The sequence below is a fragment of the Neodiprion virginianus genome, chromosome 3, assembly GCF_021901495.1.
Source record: "Neodiprion virginianus isolate iyNeoVirg1 chromosome 3, iyNeoVirg1.1, whole genome shotgun sequence".
NCBI lineage: Eukaryota > Metazoa > Arthropoda > Insecta > Hymenoptera > Diprionidae > Neodiprion > Neodiprion virginianus.
The window spans coordinates 28,453,840-28,479,946 of record NC_060879.1 but is presented as its reverse complement, the minus strand read 5'-3'; the positions used below and the strand labels follow the sequence as shown (position 1 = coordinate 28,479,946).

The window sequence follows — 26,107 nt, the reverse complement described above, 5'->3', positions numbered from 1 at the left end:
CTGTACAAACAGCACTTACCGGGCAACGTAGCGCATTTTTCATGCAAATCCGTTCATTCTTGAAATTCAAAATATTAGGAGTACGGCAGGTACATATTCTGGCTCATTCGAAGACTAATAGTAAAATAAATAGATTATATATTTTAACCATTATTTAATATAGCTTTATTTACACAACACTTACACGCTGTATTCTCATTTGACGCAAATTTTCAATTTTTTTCTGTATTTCAGTAATGTATCATATATCATTTGTATCAACACCTCTTTTCCCTTACATGTACAGAATATACGTTAATTAGCCACTATTTACAAGTTTCCCGGAACAAATACGTATGAATTTGTATAGATGTGGAGCATTTGCTGTCGCTTCTTGCAAACTTATCGTTAGAGCTGATAGATTCAGGCACCTTTGATCGTACATGTTCATGTTTTATACCAATCATCAAGATTTTTCATAAATTGAATCAATCAATTCTTAAGAAATTCATCCAGATCTGCAAAATCAGTATTATCTAATTCCACCTCATCTAGCGATTGACCGTGTTGAACACTCGCTAATTCTGGAAGTAGAAATTAATATGTAATTTTAATTTCACACTAGATAATTGAATATCTCTATTCAATTTCTGACACTCTCAGTTACTTTCATTTCGTAAAATTGCTACAATCATTAGGAATATTGGCAAGAGTTACCCACTTGGAACTGATCCAGTGGTTTTATACTCCTGCATCTCTTGCTTAAACACTTCCCCAAAAGTTTCTTGTCTCTCTTTCAGAATTTTTTGCTGTTTGAGTTCATGCAGCAAAACGCGATTGGAGTGATCGTTGGCTAATTTTGCTGAAAAACGATTACCAATACTTTTTGTAATAATAGGACAATACATGGATCGGTTTTGAATTAATTTTTGCAAAGGCAGAAGTTCAGACACTTTAAATCTATAATGAAGAAATAAGACAACAGTTGATTCCATGTATGAAAGTTAATACATTTTGTTACATTACACTTGCACAACATCAGGTCCTTTTAATTTTAATTGACGCACAATATATTACCTCTCACAGAATCCAATTCAGATAATTTCTTTTCTTTATAAAGTGCCAACTGAAATCTGTGATCCAGCTGACTGCTCTGTAGGTCTAGAGTTTCTTTCAAATCTTCCATTTCAAAAATGGCTCCTTCAACTTCTTCAAACAATTCTTGGAGTGACCCTGCATGGACAAATATTTTGAGAAAACAGACTTTAAACAAGCTTTTCTAGAGTATCGCAAAGTGCATTTTAAATTATATGACCTGAACAGGATAAAGGTAACGAAATCAACACTAGTATCCGTCATCAAATTACTTGCATCATTATCAGTTTCTGAACCAGGAATAAACATTTTGCATAACTGAATCCGTAATTGAATAGATGAATGATGGTTCACCTATCTGATCCATCAGATTCTGAATATCATTATTTATTTTTGGCACCGACGCTAAAGCGTTATTGAGTCGTGCAACGCTATTCCACTCTTGCTCCAGCTTCTCGTGAATCGATGCTACCAGAGAGTCGATTACTTCAGCATTCCCTGCATTTTGTTCAGTAAGATCGTGTAGCTCGTTCCACTCTGTTTGGTAGTGGAACAAGAGATCTGCTCCCGCATCGTAATTAACATTTCTGACATTTGCTGTCTTCTTAGGTTTCGAATTATCGCTTGCTGTAAGTCCTTTGATGCTGAAATATTTCACGTAAAATAAGGTTGATCTTCCTGTCTTTCAATATCTTTTCTGTTTATCGAACCAAACGAATTAGGCATTTGCCACAGTACTCAAGGCCGATATGAAAATTTAATCATTACTACAAACGAGTTTTGATGATTTTCGGCATAAAAACTATCAGCGAAATTGCAAATCAAATGATAACTGGCAAATGTTGGGAGAAATTAAGAGGACGTACCCAGCAGAAATCCCGTCTTGGACAGTCTGAAATTTATTTCGTAATGAACCAAACATTTTTCCGATTCTTGGCACCGCACTCTTCGAATTCAGTTATATTTCAGTGAAAACTGAGAAATAATATTCACACTCTTCGACGTTGTGACATGTCGATTAAATTAATCGGTTTCAGCTTGATTAGGTTAAGTCAAGTGACAACATTTCAAGCTTCAAAACACGTACGGAAAACTGTAAAGTGTAGCTCGAACGTCAGCACAACGCGCCTTCGCCGCATATTCGGCCAACTACACGAGTCACTGTCCGACAAAACGACTTACCATGATAAGAGAATTAGCGCTAACTGCTGACTACTACATCGGTAAAGAAGAGTTTTGAAAATATTAAGAACTTCTTATTTCGCTAATAAATCGATATTTCGATTTTCTTAGGTTTTGAAAATCAAACTAACAAACTCAAACTTGATTCTTCGACTTTTCCAATATTCATACTGAAGACTTATCGATACTCAAGAGGTATTTTGCGAACTAATTCACTACAGTTTTCAGAGTAGCAGATCAGTAAAAAATTCAAAATTAACAAGAGGCGCAAACGCTTTCAATTACATGGTTTGTCGATTGGAAAATGTAAGACTTTTTACATTATTATATATACACTGAGAAGTTTCAGTAAAATTTGACAAGTTTCATGGTACATTGTTCGCGCAGTGCACTAAAGAGTCATTAGTCAAATTCCACCGCGCAGGTTTGTGAGGTATTTAAATGCTGGCGTATATTACGGGCAGCTCGTTTCGACGATTGAATTACCCGGACCCGTATTCAAAATCTTGGATGCAGCAGATCGACTCAGGAATAATTTCTATTAAGCAGATTGTATTAAATTTTTAACCATGAATAAGTTTCCAGGAGTAACTTTTACGGTCAATGTATAGATTTATCCAGGAAGACACGAGATCTATAATTATAGCATTAAATCGACGTGTAACATTGTATACTAATGGTCCAATTAAGGAACATTAATTAATTTACGATCTATATTGCCAATTTAGGCCCCTACTCGATATTGATTTGTTGAGCGAATTAAAACGCCTACTACAATTAGGAACTAAGTTCTGATTAATTTCTATATAATCGATCTCGCGAGTAATTTAGTTTCTTGAGTATGAGCAAAAAACTTTCCTGTTGATTACCCGCAATAAGTCATCCTTCTATTAATAGCAAATAGAACTGAACAAACTGAACAGAATAAATTAGAGAATGAAAATCATGTGTGTTATATTTTAGTTACATGCATTATATGTAATGACACTTCAAAGAAGTACTAGGTCAGATTTCGTCTTATTGAATTTTTTGAATTATCCGTTTACAAAAAAATTGCCTCCATATAATATGCATCTATTTTCTTGGTGTGAATTTATTACCACTTGGATGTTCGTCTTTCACATTCTACTGTCAATTTTCATTATTGAAAAGCCATAGCTCCGAATACATTTTGTTCACAAGACGTAAGCCACATTTCATGTTGTTTTTTCACAGGTCGTGAATGAAATTTCAAATTAATGGTCTTTTGCGACTAAAATTGAAATATATTGAAATCGAACGTTGTTGAGAATTAACGTACTTAATAAGTTTTCAGTCTCTCGCGTTGATTGTAAAAAAGTATTGACGATGCGATGACGAGATAATGTTATCTTCCGTTCCGTCATACGACGAGGAGCTTCTGAAAAGCGCCTACACCAATATCGCACTGATCGCTGATAAAGCTTGGGCGTTTCATCGAGACGATCCCTTCCGAAAGCTGAACCATACGTTGTGGGTTCAGGTAGGATCATTGTCTTATGTGCAGGGTGAGTGCACACTCTGTTTTCCATTTTATTCGTTCCCAATATGTTGACGCCGTTGAAACTAATCTTGGCATGATGTAAAAATAAAAAGGATAATGCTTTTTAAAGTATCCGAATTGGTTTTACATTTATGAATATACAAATTAGTACTGTTTTCCACATTGGTTGTAGGTAAAGTTTATGAATTTTTCAAAATAAATGTTACAAATCCACCGACTCTTTCGATCAAATAATGAAAAAGTCATTAAGATCAGTTCATACAATCAACAACTATGTGAGTACTAGCCTTGAGTCGAATTCTTCATTAGATAAGCAATGATTGCAACATCAATAACAACTACGGATTACAAATCTTGTTATGTCACCAATATTGAAATTTCAAATCGTAAAATTCGAGCCATGATGCGAATACTGTTACTATTATCGAGTTTACGACGACTGCGACAGTATCTTTTCGTTTCAATACCACCATTAAAAAAGTGGAATAACGAGTTTTATTATCGCGTCTCCCATATCAGTAATAGCAACATAAAACTCCCGTTCTTTAGTACTGATGGCATCGGTTCAAAATAATTGTCAGCCAGAGTCTAGGTTTTGCGCGGGCTTCTAACTCTAGAGTGTGATTTCGTTAACTAAACACTCTAAAAGCTTTCAACTCGATGTATAACGAAGATCGCCTATGACGAGTGGTACTCAACACTCACAGTACGATTCAGCACACTCATTAAATATCATAAAAAACGATCATATCCAATATATGTATCTGAGGCTGAGGCACAATCAGTGCTGGAAATATTTCTCGCTTTTATCAGCGTCTAATTTATATGGAAACGAATTTGAAAGAAAAACCTACTTTTTACCTGATTTCTGTAATACTTCAAAATAAAGTTGTTCAAGGTCTTGAATACACCTTAACATTTTCCATGCTGAAGGGTGATGCGAATATAAAGTACTTCTTGATAATTACTCAGTAAAAAAGAGAATAGTCCATTCATAAAATGCATAAATTTTATTCGGGGACATTGGACGAATAAAATTTGGTTTCGGTAGAACTGTAAACTGACCGCAAGATATCGAGAAAATGGCAACTACCAGCCGAGGTGCGTCCGCGACACAATCCCCGGATCCAGGCTGGCCCATTATGGTAACTACGAATATAACGAGGAAAGGGAGCGAATGTACAAAACTGGCGACCACACGGCGGTCGCTCAGCAGTCCAATATCTGTAACGATGCTACGACTGAACCGTGGATGCTTAAGGAAGTGGAAGAACACTTCACCCGGTTAAGCTCTGGAGCTACATTGCGACTGGATAATGAACTGTTAGTTTTTCAGTATACACCCGTTACAATTAAACATACTTGCAGTCATTATAATCATAAGGCTCCTCGAGTCGACTTTTGCAAAGCCCCATGTTTCTTGTAACTGCCAAAAAACCTAGATCACCACAACTGCAAAGTTCTGCTACCGAGGGACTGGAAATACCTGGTAAAGTCTTAAACCGCAAGACAGGACGAATAGCGCCGGTGAAATGGGACCACGTTTTGAAAAGACGATACCCTAATTTGGAACAAATTTTACCACCGACGAACTCGACTGGCAATAATTCCAACTCGTCCTCACTGCGCGCAACACATACGGACGGTATCTGTTTAGTTTGAATTACGTATTACGGTAGTTTAGATCGTATGGAATCACAGTAGCCATCTACAATTATCGAATCTATTTTGCGACATCTGTATCAAGTAAATAAGCTCAGACTAGTCTGTGTCGCAAATTGTCGACGCCCTTTAGAATTCAGGAAGATTGAATCTGACGGTGCGGTTTACAATTATTTCACATCCCACTTCGAAATTATTTTGATGATTCTGTTAATCGTTTCACTATCCCTACTGACGTGTTGTTTCTCGGTTATTTCGAATAACAATCAAACTAGAACCCTATCACGAGAACGTGGATCCGGAAGACTACGATAGATATCTTCCGCCGCGCTACACGATTGACAATATGGCGGAGATGCAACTACAGACTCGTGTTACCTCAGATACTATACGAGACTTGTGGAACTCTTTGAAGTCGCCGCAACAACAGCAACGTTTTCAGTACAGTCAGCGGCATCAGCAGAATCTTCAATGTGGCCAACACCAGCCACACCATCTCCCATATAACAAGCATTCGCATCTCCAATGCGGTTTCCAACATCAAACGGCTCCAGTTAGACTTGGTCGCTATCCTTCCAGTTCGGAGTCAATTGGAATAGTGCGACAGTCTCCTCCACCGATGCTGAGTGCCGAAGTGCCGGAGTTCTTCCCGAAGGGACCGATGAGTCGATTAAAAGATTATCAGAAACAGTCGGTACCTTTGCAATTTTTTCCATCATCGACAGAGAGGAGCTATCAGGAAGAACTATTTCCGTACAACAAGGGGCGCATACCAGGAAGTGGAAATGTTCTTCAAGTAGCTACAATTCAGTTACATAATTGGCACTTTTCAAGCATATCTTTTATTATAGTTTCAACCTCAGGTTCTTCGTTACATGAAAGCTATCTTGGTTAGAAAAATACGAAATGAAGTTTTTAATGTGATCATAGAACGCGGGCATACCAATACAACAAGTTTCTAACGCAACTTCCATTACCCGACCGTCACATCAATGGATCCAAAGACCGAGTCGTGCTTTACACATACAAGTCCCGGTCTGCCCTTCGCCTCGTCAACCAGTTTGTACGCCTTTGCAGCCTGTCTGTCCAGCATTCATTCAACGCCGGATACAAGTTCAAGATAAGTTCGCAGGAAACGTTACACAGCAAAATATAGGACCTGCCTCCACGGCTATCCCTGTCTACCAGAAACCACCAGAACTTTATAACGATCCTTCCCAAAGGCGAAAGAATCAAGGGGTTGATTTCAACAACTTGATATTACTGACTAAAAGCGCTATGAAGGCTAGGCGAAATCAGTCAAAGAATCCCCAACAAAGCTCTAGCTTTATCTTGGAGTCTAGACAGCCGAATTTAAAATCGGAAATCGACGTGTTACAGTGGCTCGAGAAGGGATATCCGAAGAGAGCGAAAGAATTCGTTGCAGTAAATACACTTGTCTCAGATTTTCGAAGTTTTGAACTGAAATGCAACGACGAAACAACCGTATTATTGAATCAAGATATCGAAGAAGAGAATAATGATCCGAAGGATGTACCTTCACCAGATTTGGACAAATCTTTAGCAAAGTTGAGTGAAGTTGATACGTCTAGTGATATACCGACAAAGAGAAGGCTCTACAGAGATGTATTGACCAATTCTTCGTCCCCGGGAATTATTACCGAAAATATTTTCGACAGACGTTACGACGAACTAGAACGGCAAGCCATGGAACAGTATAGAACGTCCGAAGAGTGTTTAGCTCTCAAGTATCAAGTAAGTATTACGACCCGTAAGCTCGGTTTGTGAAACATTTTACAAATTGTGAATTGAAACGGAAACAGATTTATTGAACGTTTGTTTAAACGTTTCAAAAAAATTTATTTGACATTATTTACATTCATCGTATCACGCGATTTGAGTTAGCAGAAAATTTACTTTGTTAGGAACTGGAACGGCAAGCCATGGAGCAATACAGAAACTGCGACAGTGGAGCCGGTAGCACAAGTAATAGTCAAAGTCAAAACCCATCTCCAGCTCCTCCGGTGAAGAGTACACAGCGAGACCAAAGCAAATCGGTTATTGAAGACAAGGAGTGCATCGGAGGTCACAAGTGTTCGGGGTTCGGACACTGCAGTCCCGTAAAGAACGCTCCGTCCCCAAAGAAAAAAGGTTACAATCTACAAAATAATTCTATTACCATTTTTCGTGTAGTTTTTGAAATACGGAGTACACAACCGTGTTAACCTGGATTGATTGGTTATTGGTGCTATGCTGAAAGTCCGATCTGCGGAGTACATATACGGGAACGAATTTAACTGAAACATCTCGTATGATTGCAAGGTACCCAGCCCCACCAACCAATAACGATATTAAGACCGGAAAGTAGACTTGGAGTAAGTGCTTGTTTACATCGCGGGGATTTTCACAACAAATGCTCCCGCCCAGCCGTTGTTACGAAAAGCCTCACAGCCTTAAATCAAAGACTTTACCAGGATTCGAAAAACACAACTAGGGGTGCATCAGGAGATAAGATCGACGGAACTGGTACGATCCTACTCATAGCTACTCCACAAGCTCACACATACCAGACAAAATGTGCCCATTTTTCTATTATCAATCGGATCTTTGCCATTGCGAAATCAATTTTCAAACACCAATATTTCATCCATATTTATCACTCTTCTGTTAAATATAAGAAGTGAAGAAAATGTTAATATCTACCCTAATATACCGAAAAAACCCGAAAATTAGATTCAGTATAATACATGAAAACGCATAAAAAAGTTAAGGATGCCAGTGGGTCAGTTTATCTTTAGCCAAAGCTCACGTTACATAGTCGACATAGTCACTACATCATTTCGTGAGCTATGGTGCAAAAATAGTGGTTCGTCGTAAAATTTTACGTTAGTCAATAAATTCTCTGCAGTTCGCCTATTATATTAGTTTGCAGTACGGATAACAATTATCAAGCTGGTTTCTTTCTGAATTACTTAAGTATCTACACTTTGAAAGCAATTCTACTACGGTATAGTTGACAAATATCAGTTAACTGAAATTAAACAAAAGTAATGATTTTACATAAATTTTTGTTTCGACAGCTCGAGCGTCACCAAAAAGGCGTCTGATACTGATGTCACCCTCAAAGCTCGAATCAGACGCCATGATGACGGGGACACCAGATTTAGAAGGGACGTATACATTTCAATCAATGAACAGGCGGATATCAGAATCTTACCAAAACTCGGAAGTGATACAAACCGGGGGCGGAGATGAGAAGGTCACCATTCTACGATCACCCAGAATGGAAGGTATCCGAAAACAGTTATTTCTATCCAACGAAGGATTAATGGACAGTTCTCCGGAAAGTTTGGCCATCAGGCTTTTGGAGTCGACCGAGGGAGGCGGACCTTGCATGAAAATGGAGTTTCTGAAAAGTTCGAAAGAAAAAATTGTCAGTGTTTCTTCAGAGACGTCTATCGCTCCAGTCGTCGTAACAGCAAAGGAAGCCCAACAAAAATCGTTTCTCTCCACCATAGGATATTCGCTTTGGAAAGAAGAACTAGCACATCAAAAAATTTCAAATCGCGCAACTAGAAACAAGAAGAAACAATGCAAGTCTCACAATATAGTTACGATTGAGAAACCTCAGCTTCATTGTACAAATACGTTACCGATGAAACCAATCGACCTTTCACCTCAAGCAAAGGACGCTGACATTGAACTAGTCGATATCGATCCCCACGATAACATAACGGTAACCAAAGTACGAAACGTACTTACAATTAGTGAGTTTCACTTAAAGTCGAAGACAAACAACGGAGACCGAAAGATATTTCCGTCATCTCACTTCGTACCAACGACTTTCAAGAATGGAAATCACCTCCGAGTCACTAATTTTTTTCCCTATTATTGTTCGAGTACCCTTGATAATACCAGCTTACATGTATGTACTTCGTATCGTAGTGGTCGAGCCGAGGATACCGAAAAAATTGTCTTTCACGCTGATCTTCATTCGGATCCAGCGAATTTGTTCCAACCGGCGCAAATTGATTTGAAAAATAAAATCTGGTCAGAAAATATACTGACAGTTCGATGGTACAACGTTCAACCGACAAAAGTTTACAACTTGCGTTTGCTGAGTCCTTTTCAACTATTGCCTTTATGGAACAACTATAAGACGAATAGTTTACAAGGATCAATTGGCGCTGGAACAGCTCCAATGCCTGGAAGAACCCAGACTGGTAGCGTCACGTCAATCATTGTACACAATCCTACGCTACAAAGTTAACGCACGAGTCTGCCCACAAAGTTCGCGGTGATTCAATCAATTCACAAACATTTCCACTCCTGCCTTTCGTCGCACTTTTCTTTAGCGAGCAAAACTTGCGTTCATATCGCAAGAAAAACTTTCGCTACGTTAAGACCAAGTTTAAAGTCATATTCCCTTATCACAATCTTGTCGGAAATGTCAATAAAGTATTGTAATATTTGTAAAATCGTCGCACTAACGAATCTCTGAAGAGACTGTTGAACGTATGAGTACAAAATAGTCACTGACCACCAATGATATAAATCTAGGTATGCATTTACTGGCATGACAAAAATGTTACTTTTCAAAAGCATGTCACAGCAATGAAACTTTGCTTCTACAAAAAATTTAACAGAACTAAATAGTCCACGCAGACTTTATTAAATATGACGTGGCTATTAATCTGTCTGCAACAAATTTACTTTATGGAGTTCGCGGACTACACCGTTTGTCTATTAACTGTTTGCGCTCAGCCTTCAAATTTATAACGATTACGACCAGTGAGTTGTTTTCTGTACTTTCCCTTAGTAACTTGCTATGTTATCTTAGTATTATGCACATTTGATATTGTTGGCAAAGGTATTGGTCTCATCGTTCTTGATATATTAAAATGTTAAGATGAACAAATTACCCTGTGGCTTTAAATTTGTACATGAATTCAGCAGCAATATTGGCTTGAAGTTGTTTTAGCCGAAAGAAAGTTCTATGTGTATCTCCACTACCGTGCTATAAATTGGTATCCCGTTAAAACACATATACTGCTATCTCAATTTAGTTATGCAAGATGAATAACCATAATCCCAAATATTATTGGAAAACTGGTAGGTAATATGTTTTCACTACTCGACGTTCTTGCATGAATTATACGAAGATGAACATTAAGCACAAGCGCTCAATGCCAAAAATCTCGAAAGCACGTAGTGGGATGATCAACCACAATCGTAAACATGATTCTTAAATTCCAAGTTAAGTTCTGATTTTTCCATGTAGAGGAAAACCGTAATATAGTTAAGGTGTGGACACTTTCGAGAATTGTAATTTTCAAAAATTTTTGATCTCGGAAATCATATTTCAATGCTCGATTCGTTTCAGGTTTTACCAAAACTTTTCGAGAATACAATTTCATGGATTTGGCCTATTGGCTCTGTTTTGTGTGACAAGAATGCAATAATTATTTTAGTCACTGACAACGAATAGCTGCTTACATACGTATTGCCACGAAGATGAACCTAACTCGGCGACATACGTTCAACGATTCCGAATCGATACGGATCGATTAACCATTAATTTACTATTCTGTTAGTTTCCCTTGGCATTCCCATTTCTTCAACAACATAATTATTTATCAACAATTTTTACTCGTATCGGTTATTATCTATTAGCTTGAAAGACGTATAAACTGTTATTTTGACTTCATTTGGGCACTGGTATCGATATCTGTATACAGCGCAAATTGTCCGTGACATCACATCAATGTCGCACGCGTACCGAAATAAAAATCACAGCCTGCACATACTTCCTTCATAGTGTATTACATTGAAGTTGCTTTCACAGAGCCGTCAAGAGAAATATTCGAACTTGGCGATGCCAACTACAACGAGGTCATAAATATCTTTTCTTCTTCATTTTTGCCATACAGTATTAATCCGACGTGAAAACCTTCTCAAATAGATACAACCGCTGTGGCACAGATCCTAACCCTCGATTGACGTACACAGCTTTGATATATCATGTGTTTATTTTCCATGGTCTTACAGTGTTATGCGTAAACAGGTTTGTCTGTTTTCTGTTTAACACGAAAGCTCATACATGGTAATAACATTGTATGTTTGCCTTTGTTGTATAAACTTACCATTATGATTTGTTTGACTGGCATTATAATATTTAGGCATATATCGCACTATTTCAAAATATGCTAACGAATAGCGTAATTCTTCGTGTCAAGGAAAATGATGTTGGGAATAAAGAAAAAAAAAATGCAACGAGTAACTCTCCTCATAATTGGTACCTGCAAGATATTTTGTATTGGACATGTTAGGCCAATTTACTTTTACGTTGAATTTAATGACATGAATAACTAATGTAATTTAAACTGTACCAATATATACATAGTCTCAAGTGCGCGTGAGAGATTAGGGGCTATTACGTAATTTCACGTGGATGATTGAGATGGATAAAATACATTCTTTATCGTTGAGTTTGTCAATAGTTAAACTTGATGTATCCGCACGTTACTGCCGCCGCTTCGTGTTTCGTATTACATTAGAAAGTAGATATCTCAAATGGCGCGTCACAAAATGACAATTCAATGAAAAGAATAATTATACTGCAAAATTTTCTCGTTAATTTCATTATACTGCAGTGTTAGATAATGGTATGAATGGAATAACGGAATGAATAATCATACTGCATACTGCAGTGAATAATGTACTGCGGAGACAGTGCTGAAGTCAAGTATGCCTTGGTTTGTTCTATACACAGAACACCACCCTTAATAATTAAGAGTTCACACCACATTACTATACTGTATGTATGTACAAACACTTTAATTATGTTCCCGTCCCAGTATTATGTATCGAATAAATTCTAAACACGCAAACCGAATAGATTTTCATTCTCGCACTTAATGGCTTCATACAAGTCCCGTCATTCGAACCAAAAATATTTATTGTGTAAGAAAGAAAAAAAATACTAGTCACACTATATCAATTATTTTTCCCGGTGGACGTGAAATTAAATTGATATATTCTACTGATCTAAATACAAAAATGAGAAGCACTCAATAATATTTTCGTTGATTCTACTCTTCAGAAAAAATATAATACGAGGATGAATTTCCCAGTGAACACATGACCTCCATATGACGTCATAGATAGGTCACATAGAGATCATCGAATTTTTACATGGATATGACATAAAAATGACTTTATTGATGTCTCTGATATGACGTCATGTAGTATGACATCATTATGACATAGTACTGACCTAAAATTTGACTTTTATATGACGTCATGATTGTGACTTAAATATTAGGTAAATATTATGTCTTATCCCTGTCATATGTGTGACGTCACATCAAAGTCATAAATTTATATATTATTTACGTAAGAAATAAATCATACATTTACATAAATTACAAGTCATATTCTGACGTCAAAAGAATATCATAATACCGTCATATGCTTACGTAAGAAACAACTCATATTTTTACGTAAAATTGATCAGCTTCCAGTCTTTCTTTTACATACGAGTGACATAATACTAATGTCACGACGGTATAAAAAAAAACGATCAACGATACTTTTCTATTTATGTTCTATGTTGTATCATATATTGATTTAATAATTCGTAAGTGGAATTTCATATGACATTTCTTAATTTTTAGTTTTATATTTAGTGTCCAAATTTAACTTACCGCAAATTCTCTTTAAATGCAAACATTAAATATATTTTTAACATTGAAAATATTAGGATATTGTCACAAATAAAATATATAAACTAATTTCAAAATCAATTATTATATTGTAATAGAGGTACAGTAACAAAATAATCACTATTTATAAATGAAAAATATAAACATTTTGACTTCACAAGGTCTGTTGTAACAGTTATATTATTATAAGCATTCTTAAATACTTTTTATCACTATGACATCAGAGTTATGTCATCGAGACGTCAGGTAAGTGATAATCATGTCAGCTAGACGTTACAATTTTGTAAGCATTGAACGCAACTTTATATCACTATTTTACCTCAAATTTAAGTCATCTTGACGTCAGCTAAATAACAAGTACGTCAGCTGGACGTCATATTTTTGTAAGCTTCCGGTACCGACTTTACTTCTCTATGACATCAGAGTTATGTCATTTTGACGCCAGTCAAGTCATAATGATGTCAATTGGAGGTCATATTTACGTCATTTATCTTACGTAAAATTCTTACGTCAGGAAGTGGGAAATTATGAGTCATATGTGACTCATATATGACTCACATCTTACGTAAATCATGACGTGACATGACGTCATTCTGACATCAGTTTGACATAATTGTGTTCACTGGGTTGTATTTCACATCTCCATTCACGAGTAATTGGAAATTCTGTAGCGGTGGTAATTACAGTCGATCAAGAAGAAATACAGTCTTACCTCGACGCAATATTTCCACTTTTTGTTCGAATACTGTTGAAAAACTAAATAACTAACCGCAAGCTTCAGGCCAAAGCGTAGCATCAACAGCTGGTATCGTGTCATCATCTACTGTTACGCCGCCATGCCTTTTCGAAGCATGTAGAATGTCAGCTACAATGTAGATTGTAGAAAGTGAAAGCGTCGTTTCCGACTCTGACCCTTCGTATTCCATCAACGTCAAATGCAGCAGACCGGAAAACCTGGTGCTGGTTTTCCTGACAAGCTACAAAACTGCGACGCAGATAAACGCCATAGATTCGTACAGTTAGAGATTTCTACTTATCCAAAGCGATAGCCCACTCATTTTAGGAAAGAAATATACAATCTAGCTGTGGCGGTTACAAAAAATATGCAATACAGCGAATGACGTGCTGGCGTATTTAAGCTGCTGCTTCAATAATGCCTGACGAATTATAGTCTTGTCCTTGGTACCTGCCACTCCATTGCTTACTAACTTCGAGTAACGTCATTCTTCTACTTCATTTTGGCTATCAAAACAACACGTGATTGTGTCTATGTATGGATTGGGCATGTGTAAGCTGATTCACAGTCAACACAACATGTACGAGGTGGGGATATTGCATATGCGTCAACTGATGTTTTCACAACTGATTATCCAAGACTCATTATTTTTCCAAGTCGTAATTTCTGGTACGGACTATACACGCAGTTAACAGTTGCGATCTTGTTACGATCCACGTATACGATAAGTGTTTCAAATGTTGTCTTTGTATTGATGTATGTGCATGCTTTCAAACTTATTGTTAATAATTGCAGACAAATTATAAGGCGTATCTACTGCACGTGCATACCACCGTTCGGCGAAAATACTTTTATAACTTTGCTAGAAATACGACATGGATTCTATTACCGCCATAGCAACACTGGAACAGATTATAATGCAGCTGCGCAGTATACATCACGAAAAGCTCATTTTAAGCGTATCAGGCAAGCTCAGGGCGGGTGCCGAGACCCGCATGGCAACAGCGCAACAGAAATACGACCTCGCCAGTCGCCCAACGTATTTCACAACGTCATTTGGCAACTATGCGCGGCTGCTGAAGTCATCGAGCGAGGCCAATCCAAAATACCAACGACCTGCTATTTATATTTCATCTGGCACAAGAAGAGTGTAGAATATTTCCAGTCACGACAGCTTTAAAACGAACTGGAACATTTCATTTGATCTCCGTCCTTGGAACGGTGGTAATAATTATAAACAAGTCGCGTGCTGCTTGGTAGCAACACAATTTGTCGATTGCGATAATCTGAAAATAACAAATTTTTGTTATTTCTTTTCTAAGAAATAAATTTCATCATGGAGATTAACGATTCAGATAATGTCGTAAGAAAATGAACACACGTGGTATTATATCACAGCTACATATATACGGTGTACATGATACGTCGCAGCTCTTAAACGCCAATAGTGCGCTCTGATTTTGCTGAGATGGCAGGAACTGTATCATAAGCTTATTTGGCCAGAATAATCATAATCGGTGTTAGGTTGGTACCGAAATTCTTGAAACATCGGTTGCTATGCAATCCGCCGTTCGTTGGGCGGGTAAACTTGTGACCTGTGGGACCGTTGGCAATCTGCCTTTCGTTTGTGCTTGTAGGTTTCCATCCACTAACACTTGTAAACGGGAGGTCACTCACACACTCTCCACTTTTACCAACACATTTCTGCACGGTTACGTTGTGTGGGTGCGGCGCGCCAGGTGGGGAAAAGCTACCCACAATTTTATGGCAGCACGAACCGTTAACCTACCTCTCCAACAGATCCAAGTAGTCGGAAGGGGCCAAAATGGGCACGGCCATGTATTAAAGCAGGACAGCAATAGAAGCCAGCAACATTCCTTTGTCCGTCGCAGAGCGGTGGGAATTTTCCACGTCAGTGCTCGAGTGGAACCAGAACTTGTAATGTAAATATTACAAAATTCAGTGAAAAATAGTAGATATCTGTTACGAGAGTTGAGATTATACAGCATGCCGACAACCGGCATCTGTAATAAAAATCTTTGTTCCTTCATTAATAAACTTATGCATTACGACTTACCCGGTAATATCTGAATTTGAATAAAAACGATTAATTGTAATATTTATTTTTCTCATTCGATATTTACGACCACATCGTTCATACCAGCCTCAATGCGCTTTGCTGTTTGTGTTTATAACACGCTTTAATTTCATTTTGGTCGTAACGGCATCCAGAATGACTGAACCTAATGAAAAACGTTGAAGCAAATAACGGTAATGGCTGGCACTAGCTTCTTTGTCTGAAATCGATCGTGTAGTGACAGCCCTGCCGCGATTTGGTAGAGGTGACATGAATGTCAAGCCATTCACCCCACCATTAAAGCTACATACACTCAGGTTTTCCTCATTCATCTGTATTTTGATACGACGCTTTTAACAACTCAAGTTGAAACGGAATAAGTTTAGTTTAGAAAGTTGTGCGCAACTAGCAGTAAAACCAGACCAGTAGTACGAGCGCTTAGTAGATGTCGGATAAGAGGAAGTGGGGAAAGCACGGGGAGAAACGTCGGGTCAATATACGCTGTAACACGCCCCTGAGTACCTCCAACCAAGCATGGCTACGTCAACCGCACCGTGTACGAAGCATAGGAATTAACGCGCGCATACTCAGAGCACGTCAAATGCTTGTTAACCACACATGGTTTCTAACTCCTATCACATCCTACAGTGGAAAACTTAGTGGGGATAAATCAATAGTCATGTACACCTGTATAGAAAATCCTCATTAACCAACAAATTAATTAACCAATTGGACGAATAGTATATATGTACATGAGTTAAAATCAATGTTATCTTCACACATGCATGATGTGAGAATGATCCAATATGCGGAATAAATGGATAATACTATTACGAAATTTGATAGCAATCTGCTTGAACTTCTGTAATCTTGTTTAAAAGTGGTGACAAATATATGTATTAAATTGCTGCATAGAAACGGAACAATTTTACCAACTGAATTGTACTTATCGCATGCAGATGGATGACGCGATTTGACCTAAAATAAGCACTTGCGTCACTTTACATCTAAACTTTAGTAACGTATAGTGGAATATTTCTGTGACTTGAAAGCTATAGCGTATGATGTCGTGACGCAAAACATGGCCCAATTACGTTAGATAGTAGTGGTAAGCTCCGTCAAATGCCTGATTTCCGTTCACCTGGACGGCGAGAGTTCTAGAACAAGTCTGTAACGTATCACGATCAATATCCCCTGGCATTCGGTCACGTTCGACCGCTTCCGTCAAGTTCAACCCCCAAAGCTCTCCCACTACCTGCCCCCTCTTTCCAACTGTCATTTTTCAACCGTTCTTCATTCAAAATTTGATGCAACTCTCCTCAAGTAGCGTATGTTTCACACTGTTGACAGAACACCACGCCTCACTTAGAATGAGTTCTCGTGTATAGGCAGCTGTCAAGTCTGCTTATTGATGATTTGTGTTACATAGTATAATTAATTTCCAAGTTACGGAATATCACATTACAAAATTTAGTTTGTAAATTGTGTGACATGACAACAATACTCGTAACAATCGATTTTCAAAATTTCTTTCATACATCCTGCAAACGCTACCTCGTAGGTTTTACATTAAACCGTCAGGTCTCTGACATATTGAATTTCAGAATCCAGGCGAACGGTGTAAGGTCTACAATTCACCAAGCTTGAAATTAAACAGGTTTCCCTGGTTGTGTGCCCCGAAGCCGCTAGAGGGCTACATGTATATATTGGTCTGTAGACGAGACGATTCGGATGAGCTTGGTGCAGGATGGATATGATGGGATGGTGGATAATGGTGGGTGGTGGTGGTACCATGGTACTTGCAGTGCTTTCGCTACGTTCACATTCGAAGCCGGTGGAATTGGCAGTGGTTGGGCGGTTAGGGACCGGTGGGGGGAAAAGGTATCGTGAAGCACAGGAAGCGCAGGCTCTGCGCGTTGCCGAGCCTCGCCATTGGCTCCCCACCCTATAAAAATTTAGGATTGGTTGGTATATCCAATTTGAGACTCTTTTTGTACTTCTTAGATCTGTAAGGGGGTCTACACAGTTTCACGCACGTGCTCTACGTATACGCTTATACGTGTGCGTGCGCTTGTGTACTACGTAATACGTATACGGTGTTTCACACACAGCACACAATGTGCCGAGAGGGATATCGAAAGAGGGAGAGAGAGAGAGAGAGAGCATCATCTCTGGCTCCGCGAGGAGGGGGCGGAAGCGCTCTAGTCTCATACAATTCCTGCGTGCGCGACTATGCGCGTCTTTGGAAAACAGGGCTCCTGAACACTCTGAACTCGTCGCTGAACGGCTTGAACATTTCGGTTAATCTCTGACGTCGCTGTTGAAGGTGGATTTTCTTGCTCACGCGGACGCCATATTGTCCGTCTAATAATAACCACCAATAACTTGTAATTAGTACGCAGGCCTAACACCTGGCGTCCTGATGCATTTTGTGTACGAATGTGCCGCGTTCCAGTGTGATCTGTCATAACATTGCTAGCCATTTTGAAATCAAATGTACATTCCCGGGCATAGTATACACGCGAATAAAAGTAACATACATTACATTTAATGTTGAATCGCGCCCAAAAGTTCTGCCTGCATTTACAAATGATAATAATGAATTAAAACCATAAAGAATACTTGCGCACTTCACATTTAATGCCAAAACAAAGCCCTCCACGTGCATTTTTAACATAGGTGTTTTGTTCGGTTAAAACAACGGAAATAAATTATTCGTACAGGTTCAACGAAAGACCGTCGATATCGAATAATAAGCCATTGATTTGGCACGATCAAACAATACAAGTTTTGGATATTTGTTTATGCTACCGGCATTGTTGATAACAATGCTTGTAAGTATGAATACATCAAATATAATTGTTGCCTGTTTGAGAATCAGTCCAACTAGTCTGCAATACGCGAAAAATATGAACCACGATTATGTGAAATAATGACATTTGTTTGTTACTAAAATATGTTACAATATATACATTGCCTACACGGGATTTGCATTCACCCTTTACCGACAAGATGTGGGATAGAAAATATAGCTTTACAATTATAAGGGAAAAAATTTCAAAGTCTACATTATGTCCACAGGTTGGAAATGAGCAATCCATTGCAGGATGATTTGATTGCTTTTAATTCCACTGCAGAAGCAAACTCCTCTGAGATTACCAAAGAAGCTATAGCGGAAGAATCTGGTACGTCACTAACATTTTCAAACTGTTTGGCATACACCAGTCTGCGAAACAATAAACTTATACACAGTTCACTCTCAACATTTTTTAATGCTGCAGTGGAACAGAATCTTGTATGATTTTGACGAGTATACTTTGAGACACAACATTCAACGTACCGTCTTCTCCTGCGCTCAATCATGCTTTACGTGCACGTTAACAAAGATATTAAGAAAATTAAAATAAACAAATGGACATACCGATTGCTCACAAAAAATATTTGTTCTTGTTTGTCTTGGATATTTCAATGCGCATCTATGAAGGCATCTTCAAAAGCAGTATTGGCATTGCTAAACTCAGTTTCATATAAAATTTGTTGAATTTTTAACTTTGCCTCTGCACTTTGTCGCTGGGTGAATCTGCGTAACGTTTCCGCTACTGACATACAAAAGTAATGCTGTTCGTCAGCTACGTAAGATTGGGAACTGATACACTGGTCTGTCTTCTGAGAGTGACTCCGTGTATCGTTGGAAACATGGTACAATTCTGGTGTTTCCTCCATAGATTGTTCCTGGAAAAGAAATCCGCTATTAGTGTCGTATTACATAGACAAATGGCTTATTTCATTTGATGTTTCGTCTTTCCATTTTTTGTTCATTACGAATCTACCTGACAAGGAAGAAGCTTTTGTCTTTTGGATTTTGATTCGTGATCATTTTTACTGTGGAGAGCTTTGTTATTGTCATCACAGTCCAGAGATATCATCCATTCCGCTGTGTCGCTTTTTGGAGCAATAGGTAAATAAGTTTTTGGCTCATTTTTGACAGCATTCATGGTATATCTGCGCCTGTGAATTATGAAATTCCACATGAATGACATGTGCTCTAACAAAGGCCAAGGACTAGCTTTCTGTGCTTTGTCAGTCTCATTTTCAGATGATATTAACTTCTTTTCGCGCACAAATCGGTCCCTCAAATTTCGCCATCTGTTCTTTGCTTCCTGTGCTGTAAACATCAATACATGTAACTTTTTCCCCCAATTGTTTGTTTGTGAATATTTTATCGCAGCTTGATGAAAATTTTCAAATGGTAACCACTTCGACATTTTTTTTGAATCGACTAGCAAGCCAAGTGTGTATATTTTCTTTTTTCGTATTTCTACGGATACGTTTCGCGATCAGAAACTTACGTTTTACCTGGAGGTCCGAAGCAATTTTCACCCACGTTGTGTCTTTCGTTTCATTATCTTTATAACCTTTAATATTAGTGTCAAACAGCAACGGATATTTTTTGACTTCTTCAATTAGCTGTATATCGTCAACCAGCGACATTTTTCTATATTCCGGTTTTCCTTCCTTCTAGATCTAAAGTTTTCAGCAGATACGTTTTTTCACTTTCGTTTGTGTGGCTACGGCAAGCGCGCGATGCGAAGTTACGCGTTACGTGGGGTTAGAGTAACGCGGGAAACAGTCATGGTGGCAAACTCCGCCAATCACAGCATCTGATTTTCCCCGAATCGATTTAAAACTTAGACGCAACTGACGTAAACTCTACCGGAAACGCAACGGCATAAAGTTTGGCGCAAACGACAAATTAGAATCGTGTAAACACAGGTTGGACTGGGTCTATGCGCTGCACTGTCGATTACATTTGTTATTTGAAGGTTAACAATCAACGATTTTCCACCAGAGCTGCAGAGGCACGAATTAAAGTCAACCGAAACGCGACATGCGATCAGTGTGTTCTATGTCTATAACCTTGTTCATTTGTGATCCTTACTCATTGAGTAAGAGTTAATTTTTTTGCTAGATGCACACGCCTCCGAGCCTAACGAGTTAACGCCATCATCGACTGAGGTTTCGGTTTGTGAAATTTGCAATCGACAGTTCCTGAAGAAAAAAGATTTACGTTCCCATTTTTTGGTTCACGTCGGACAACCTCGAGTTGTATTGAACAGGATTCCCAACCGAAAACCTGCCAAGAAGCACGTGACTGATACATATCGCCTTGATCCTGAGAAAAAAGGTTCATTGAAACTGACACTAAAGAAACAAGGCTCCACGGACTCACTCAAACTGACTCTGAAAAAATCATCAATCTCGCAAGATTTTGCAGTTGTGAATACCAATTTGGATTCAGAAAATTATCAAAGAAACGACGTGGCAGGTTCCGGGACAAATGATTCAAAGGATACATCCAACACAGAAAATGATGCCGATGAACCTTTTGAAAATGTGACGATAAATCAACAGGTGAATATCTAAATATTTTTGTTTCTTCTCTCTCTATAATAAAGACGCTGTTACCTACTGAAAAAATTTTATAATTCTAGCAGGCATTATTCTTGATCTGTAATATGTTACAAAAATATGTCATTTTACTGCAGAGCTACGAGAATAATGATTATAAAACTGACGAGCGGACCGATCCCTTACAAGATAGAGATAGACCACCATTCATGGATATTAATGAAGGTGATTCAGGTGTCGGTAGCGATACTGTCAATGCGCCTGAACGAGAGGATCAGGCCATTGAGGATCAGCCATCGATCGACGGTCTAGACAATTCTGAGAAGGTTTTACCTGAGATCGATGATCATGAAGAGTCTGATGCGATAGAAGCCACCTGCAGAGAAGCGATTGAAAATTTGAAGAAGCTTGGCGAAGACACCAGGTAGTGATTGACAATCTAATGCAAATGTTTATATTTGACATTTGGTATTTGTGAAATCAGAATGATAAAGAATTCTACTTTTACAGGACTGTAGATCCCTTGGCTGATACTGGTTTGCCAATAGAAGCGAATACCGATGAAACAACTGCGATGATTCAACAGCTTACAGAAAACTCATCAATTAGCATTATTCCTAAATCTTCCATATGTCCTATTCCATCCCCAAAACCAAATTCCGCACATGAAGTTCAAGGAGAAGCTAACCAGTCTCCAAAATCAAATCCTGATTTTAATTGGAACGAACTATCGAGTGATTTGTCAAATAGAAATACGGAAAACACAGATAAACAGGGAGAGCAAACTGTAGATCAAGCAGATCCCCATACTGGTTCATTATTACAAAATTTTTTAATGGAACATCACAGACGTAATGAAAATGAAACATCTTTATCAAGTAATTTGCCACCTGGAGAAACTGAATATGTATCACTCGAGAGGTTAGCAGAAACTGTGAGCACCTGTCGTGTCTGTAATGAAAAATTTCCAGATATAACTCAGCTAGATGTACACAAAACAAATGCTGGACACTTTCAGTGCAACATTCCAGATTGTGTGAACCTCATTTTCAATTCACTAAGGGAAGTTTCTGTACATAAAGCTCAAGCACACGGAGCGCCAATATCTCCAAACTTGAATCAATTATCACCTCATGTAAATACAAGTTCACCCCATGGGGGTAGTTTAGGATCAACACATTCTTCAAACTCACCGCAATTAAGCAGGACATCCCCATTAAGATCGCCTCATCAAACTGGTACTCCACCTTTTATTTCTGGTAATAAAAACCAAAGGCTCAGTCCGCCAGTGAATTTTGATCAATTACCGGCACCTGTGCAACAACTTGCTCAACAAGTGCAACGTATGCCTCTACCTCAACCCCAATTACCTCCGTCTCTGCCTCCAGGTGTCAATACCCTAATTCCTGGTCCTCATTATTATCAGTCACGCGGAGGACGTCCTCCGATGTATAACATGCCTGGACCTCCTCAACAGATGCATTTTCCTCCACATTTATCCCATTTATATCCACCATACAATACGGCAGCTTATCAACATATGTCTGGTGCTCCACCGCTCATGTCACAAATGCCCCATCAAATGTCGCGTGGCAGATATCCAGCTCCTCATAATCTCAGGTTGCAACTAAATCTTTATAGAATCGAACTACTACTTAATTTCCTGATTTTCAACTGCTGATAGTATGAAGCACTGATGAGATTAGTGTCCCAGCCTTGGATTTTTATAGCATATCAATTTAACAACATGAAGACTGCATAACCAACGGTGTATACAGTAATTCCACCTTGAGCAGCTCAGAGTGCTTGAGATTTTTACTGGATGTACTTTTATTACTTCAAAATCCTGGTGCGAAGCTAATCAAGCTATCAAAAAACAATTACTGAACTGGTCTAACGTAATCGAGTAAAAATAGTCAAATAAAAATAGTAACAATTATCACAATCATCCAAATAGATGATGTTACTCAGAATATATTAGAATTCATTGAAACAAAGTTTCATGGTGATAAAATGGAATAGCAAACTGGACTGTTATTACCTAGTTGAAATAGATTTTTTTTCGTTAGTTGATAACTAATACAGAACTTGTATTTACTGTAGAGCGCCAAGGATACCTTCACAGGCTGGACCTGTACCCAGACAAAGACTGAAACGGTCGGCCCAACTAGTGGCCCCACCACAACACCAACAAATGCATGCAGCATCTAAACAAAGACGAATGGATGTATTGGTACCTGATAGAAATGAAGATGCTGATTGTCACATAATCGCACAACAAAAGAGAAATGACGGATTACCTGTTATACAAAGTGTCCAAGGAGCAGTTCAACCATCTGTACGAAATGATTCGACCATACATTTAACAGATTCCATTACATTGAGTGTCCGACAGCCAGGTAAATTGTATTTCCGCTGCATTTGCATGTGCATTAAATAGTTGGCATCACTAATTGTTTATTAGCAATAATATAGTTATGGGTCGAATTCGGTGAAGCTTGAAATTCTTCCTCAATACTCTATAAGCAATAACGAAAATGAACAAATGGATTACAACTAATTATAAATTACAACAAAAGAATAAAATAATCTGAATTATTAAACAAGGAAAATTGTAAAAGAAATTGTAAGGCCCCCTTTTTTGCCCAATTACATTTTGTAACAGTAACGGGATGCATAGTGTTGAGCCATCAAAAATAGAAGACTTAATGATATGAGAATCCTATTGAGTAAATTAATTAATTTGAATCAATTACATGGATTTTCATCTGTAGATCGTGCTCAAATGGGGTATCACAATTCTTTAAAAAAATCATCAAAAAACATGCACTTTTATCAGGCACATCCTATTCATGTCAGGGTTTCCTATAGTGGTGTTTCGGCAGTCTAAACATTAATCAATTACAGCCTAGTATGAATTACTGCAAATGTGTATGTAATTGGTCAATGGCAATTTTTAAAAGTTCACATTTTTTGGCGTTCTTATATTAGTGTAGATAAATGAATGGATTATACCTTGGTGGGTTTAAAATTGGCTAGTCCAGATGCCTAATTTTTCGTTTTTGTTGTTAATAGAGCTTCTGGTTTCGATTGATTTAAATTTTTGTTCTTTTTTTTCTCAACCCATTTTTGATCAAAGAGAATACTGAAAAAAAGTCAAAATTATGCACTCAACTAATCTGAATGTTCCACTTCAGCACAAACGGGGAATTCCTCCAGCCCCACGGGTAAGAAATCTGATGCAAAAGCTGTTGCAAATGTACTGGCTGCTCGGGGAATCACCGTTACGCCTGCTGCAAGTAAAAACAAGAGCAGTGAACAAGGTAAACAACTTCCTCAACCACAATTGAGAGCACCACCTTCGCCATCCCAGGAAGTAAACGTGACATCGTTGAATTTAAATTCAGCAATATCCATCATTCCTGCAACTTCTCAAAGAAAACAACAGGAACAGCAAGGACAATTTGCAGTACCACAAACCAGGCCAAGCAAACAATTAACCAGTGATGTCGATCGACCACCCAGGCCTCCCACAGTTGATCTCACGCAAGACACACCCCAACCTTTGCATCACATGACACGACGAGGCAGACCATCAAAGTAGTTAATTCTTCTCAAATTAAAAAAAAAATTTTAAATTTCGTTCAAAAGCTGCACTTTTATTTACGTGCTACAGCATTGAAAATAAATATTTTCTTGCTGTATCTTTCAGAGCTATGCTGACTTGTCAAGTATGTGACAAAATTTTTCAAAATCAAGAAATGCTGACACAACACATGGCGACGCATCAGACACCTAGTAAACTGCTTCACAAGTAAGTTCTCTAATTCCTTTAATAAACAAATAGTAGCAAGCAAAAATGATTCATACTCCGAGTGAACCTGGTGATGAGAATTAAACTCTGAAACTACAATGCATCATTTGCAATGTAACTGTTGACAAAATTTTTTAACAAATCATTGTATGCGATTTGTTTAACATATCTTGTATATTTTAATATGAATGAAAAGTTACACATTCTTGCATCTACAACACGTGATGTTTCGTTCATCTTCAGGTGTCATCAGTGTCCAGCCCAGTATCCGACAGCACAGGCATTAGCCCAACATATACAAACTTACCATAAAGAAACAGAAACAATGTTACAGAATGGTGGGGCAGAGCTAGCACTACCGGTTGTAGATTTGAAATCGCATCAAGTTCTGAATCGTCTTTCAAGTCTTGGTATTCAAAGTTACATTCCTCTGTCTCAACTTAGTGCCCAAACTGGTGGCTATTTTGGACTACCTATAGTAACGAGAGATGGTGTACGTAACTCCAGTATTTGTAATTTAGCTGCCCTTGGTGCGAATTCTGTTTTAAGTTTAGGACCTCTCAAGTACTTGCCGCCCAGGTAACCATTTACGAATACATAGTTTGTGCTTGAATTATTCATAATGCCTTACAAGATTAAATGTGAAAAAGCTCCCTACGACATATTATAATTCTAGAGCAAGTGAGCGAAGATTGACAGCCAGAAGGAAACAATGAAATTATAGGAAAGATTAGAGACTTATAGGAATTGAAAAAAAAAAGATTACAAAAAACAGGAAAGTCGAAGAGAAATCATCAGTCATTTCAATGATTAATTTCTGTAAACTGATTAATATCTAACAGAATAGCGAAAAATTAAAGGTCAGAAATTTCAAACACAGAAAAAGAGCAAACGTTCACTGCCAGAC

The 26,107-nt window shown here is 38.1% G+C and overlaps 4 protein-coding genes across 6 annotated transcripts; 2 read left to right on the top strand and 2 right to left on the bottom strand.

Annotated features, from left to right (window-relative positions):
• Window positions 1–428: 428 nt before the first annotated feature.
• On the bottom strand, window positions 429–2,196 carry LOC124299773 (dysbindin protein homolog). Of its 2 annotated transcripts, XM_046753129.1 has the most exons (5): window positions 1,941–2,195; window positions 1,429–1,718; window positions 1,057–1,212; window positions 701–841; window positions 429–563 (listed from the first exon to the last, which is right to left on the bottom strand). In XM_046753129.1, the coding sequence occupies exons 1-5, from the start codon at window positions 1,994–1,996 to the stop codon at window positions 472–474; spliced, it is 735 nt and encodes a 244-aa protein (XP_046609085.1). In that variant the 5' UTR covers window positions 1,997–2,195; the 3' UTR covers window positions 429–471. The 2 variants fall into 2 exon arrangements, with proteins under 2 accessions (XP_046609085.1, XP_046609086.1); XM_046753130.1 differs by lacking the exon at window positions 701–841 and having other exon boundaries at window positions 1,941–2,196.
• A 3,590-nt stretch (window positions 2,197–5,786) lies between these two features.
• On the top strand, window positions 5,787–10,649 carry LOC124299629 (uncharacterized). The gene is made up of 5 exons (XM_046752895.1): window positions 5,787–6,236; window positions 6,371–7,195; window positions 7,366–7,591; window positions 7,763–7,966; window positions 8,521–10,649. Exons 1-5 carry the CDS (start codon window positions 5,787–5,789, stop codon window positions 9,708–9,710), a joined length of 2,895 nt encoding a protein of 964 aa, XP_046608851.1. The 3' UTR covers window positions 9,711–10,649.
• A 4,601-nt stretch (window positions 10,650–15,250) lies between these two features.
• Window positions 15,251–26,047, top strand: LOC124299736 (uncharacterized). Of its 2 annotated transcripts, XM_046753050.1 has the most exons (10): window positions 17,594–17,941; window positions 18,089–18,303; window positions 19,059–19,162; window positions 20,947–21,389; window positions 21,470–21,810; window positions 21,897–23,006; window positions 23,490–23,785; window positions 24,584–24,986; window positions 25,099–25,200; window positions 25,444–26,047. In XM_046753050.1, the coding sequence occupies exons 3-10, from the start codon at window positions 19,066–19,068 to the stop codon at window positions 25,781–25,783; spliced, it is 3,132 nt and encodes a 1,043-aa protein (XP_046609006.1). In that variant the 5' UTR covers window positions 17,594–17,941; window positions 18,089–18,303; window positions 19,059–19,065; the 3' UTR covers window positions 25,784–26,047. The 2 variants fall into 2 exon arrangements, with proteins under 2 accessions (XP_046609005.1, XP_046609006.1); XM_046753049.1 differs by lacking the exons at window positions 17,594–17,941; window positions 18,089–18,303 and adding an exon at window positions 15,251–15,843 and having other exon boundaries at window positions 21,524–21,810.
• Window positions 19,230–21,017, bottom strand: LOC124299772 (transcription factor Adf-1-like). The gene is made up of 3 exons (XM_046753128.1): window positions 20,327–21,017; window positions 19,808–20,142; window positions 19,230–19,709 (listed from the first exon to the last, which is right to left on the bottom strand). The coding sequence occupies exons 1-3, from the start codon at window positions 20,466–20,468 to the stop codon at window positions 19,443–19,445; spliced, it is 744 nt and encodes a 247-aa protein (XP_046609084.1). The 5' UTR covers window positions 20,469–21,017; the 3' UTR covers window positions 19,230–19,442.
• Window positions 26,048–26,107: the final 60 nt, after the last annotated feature.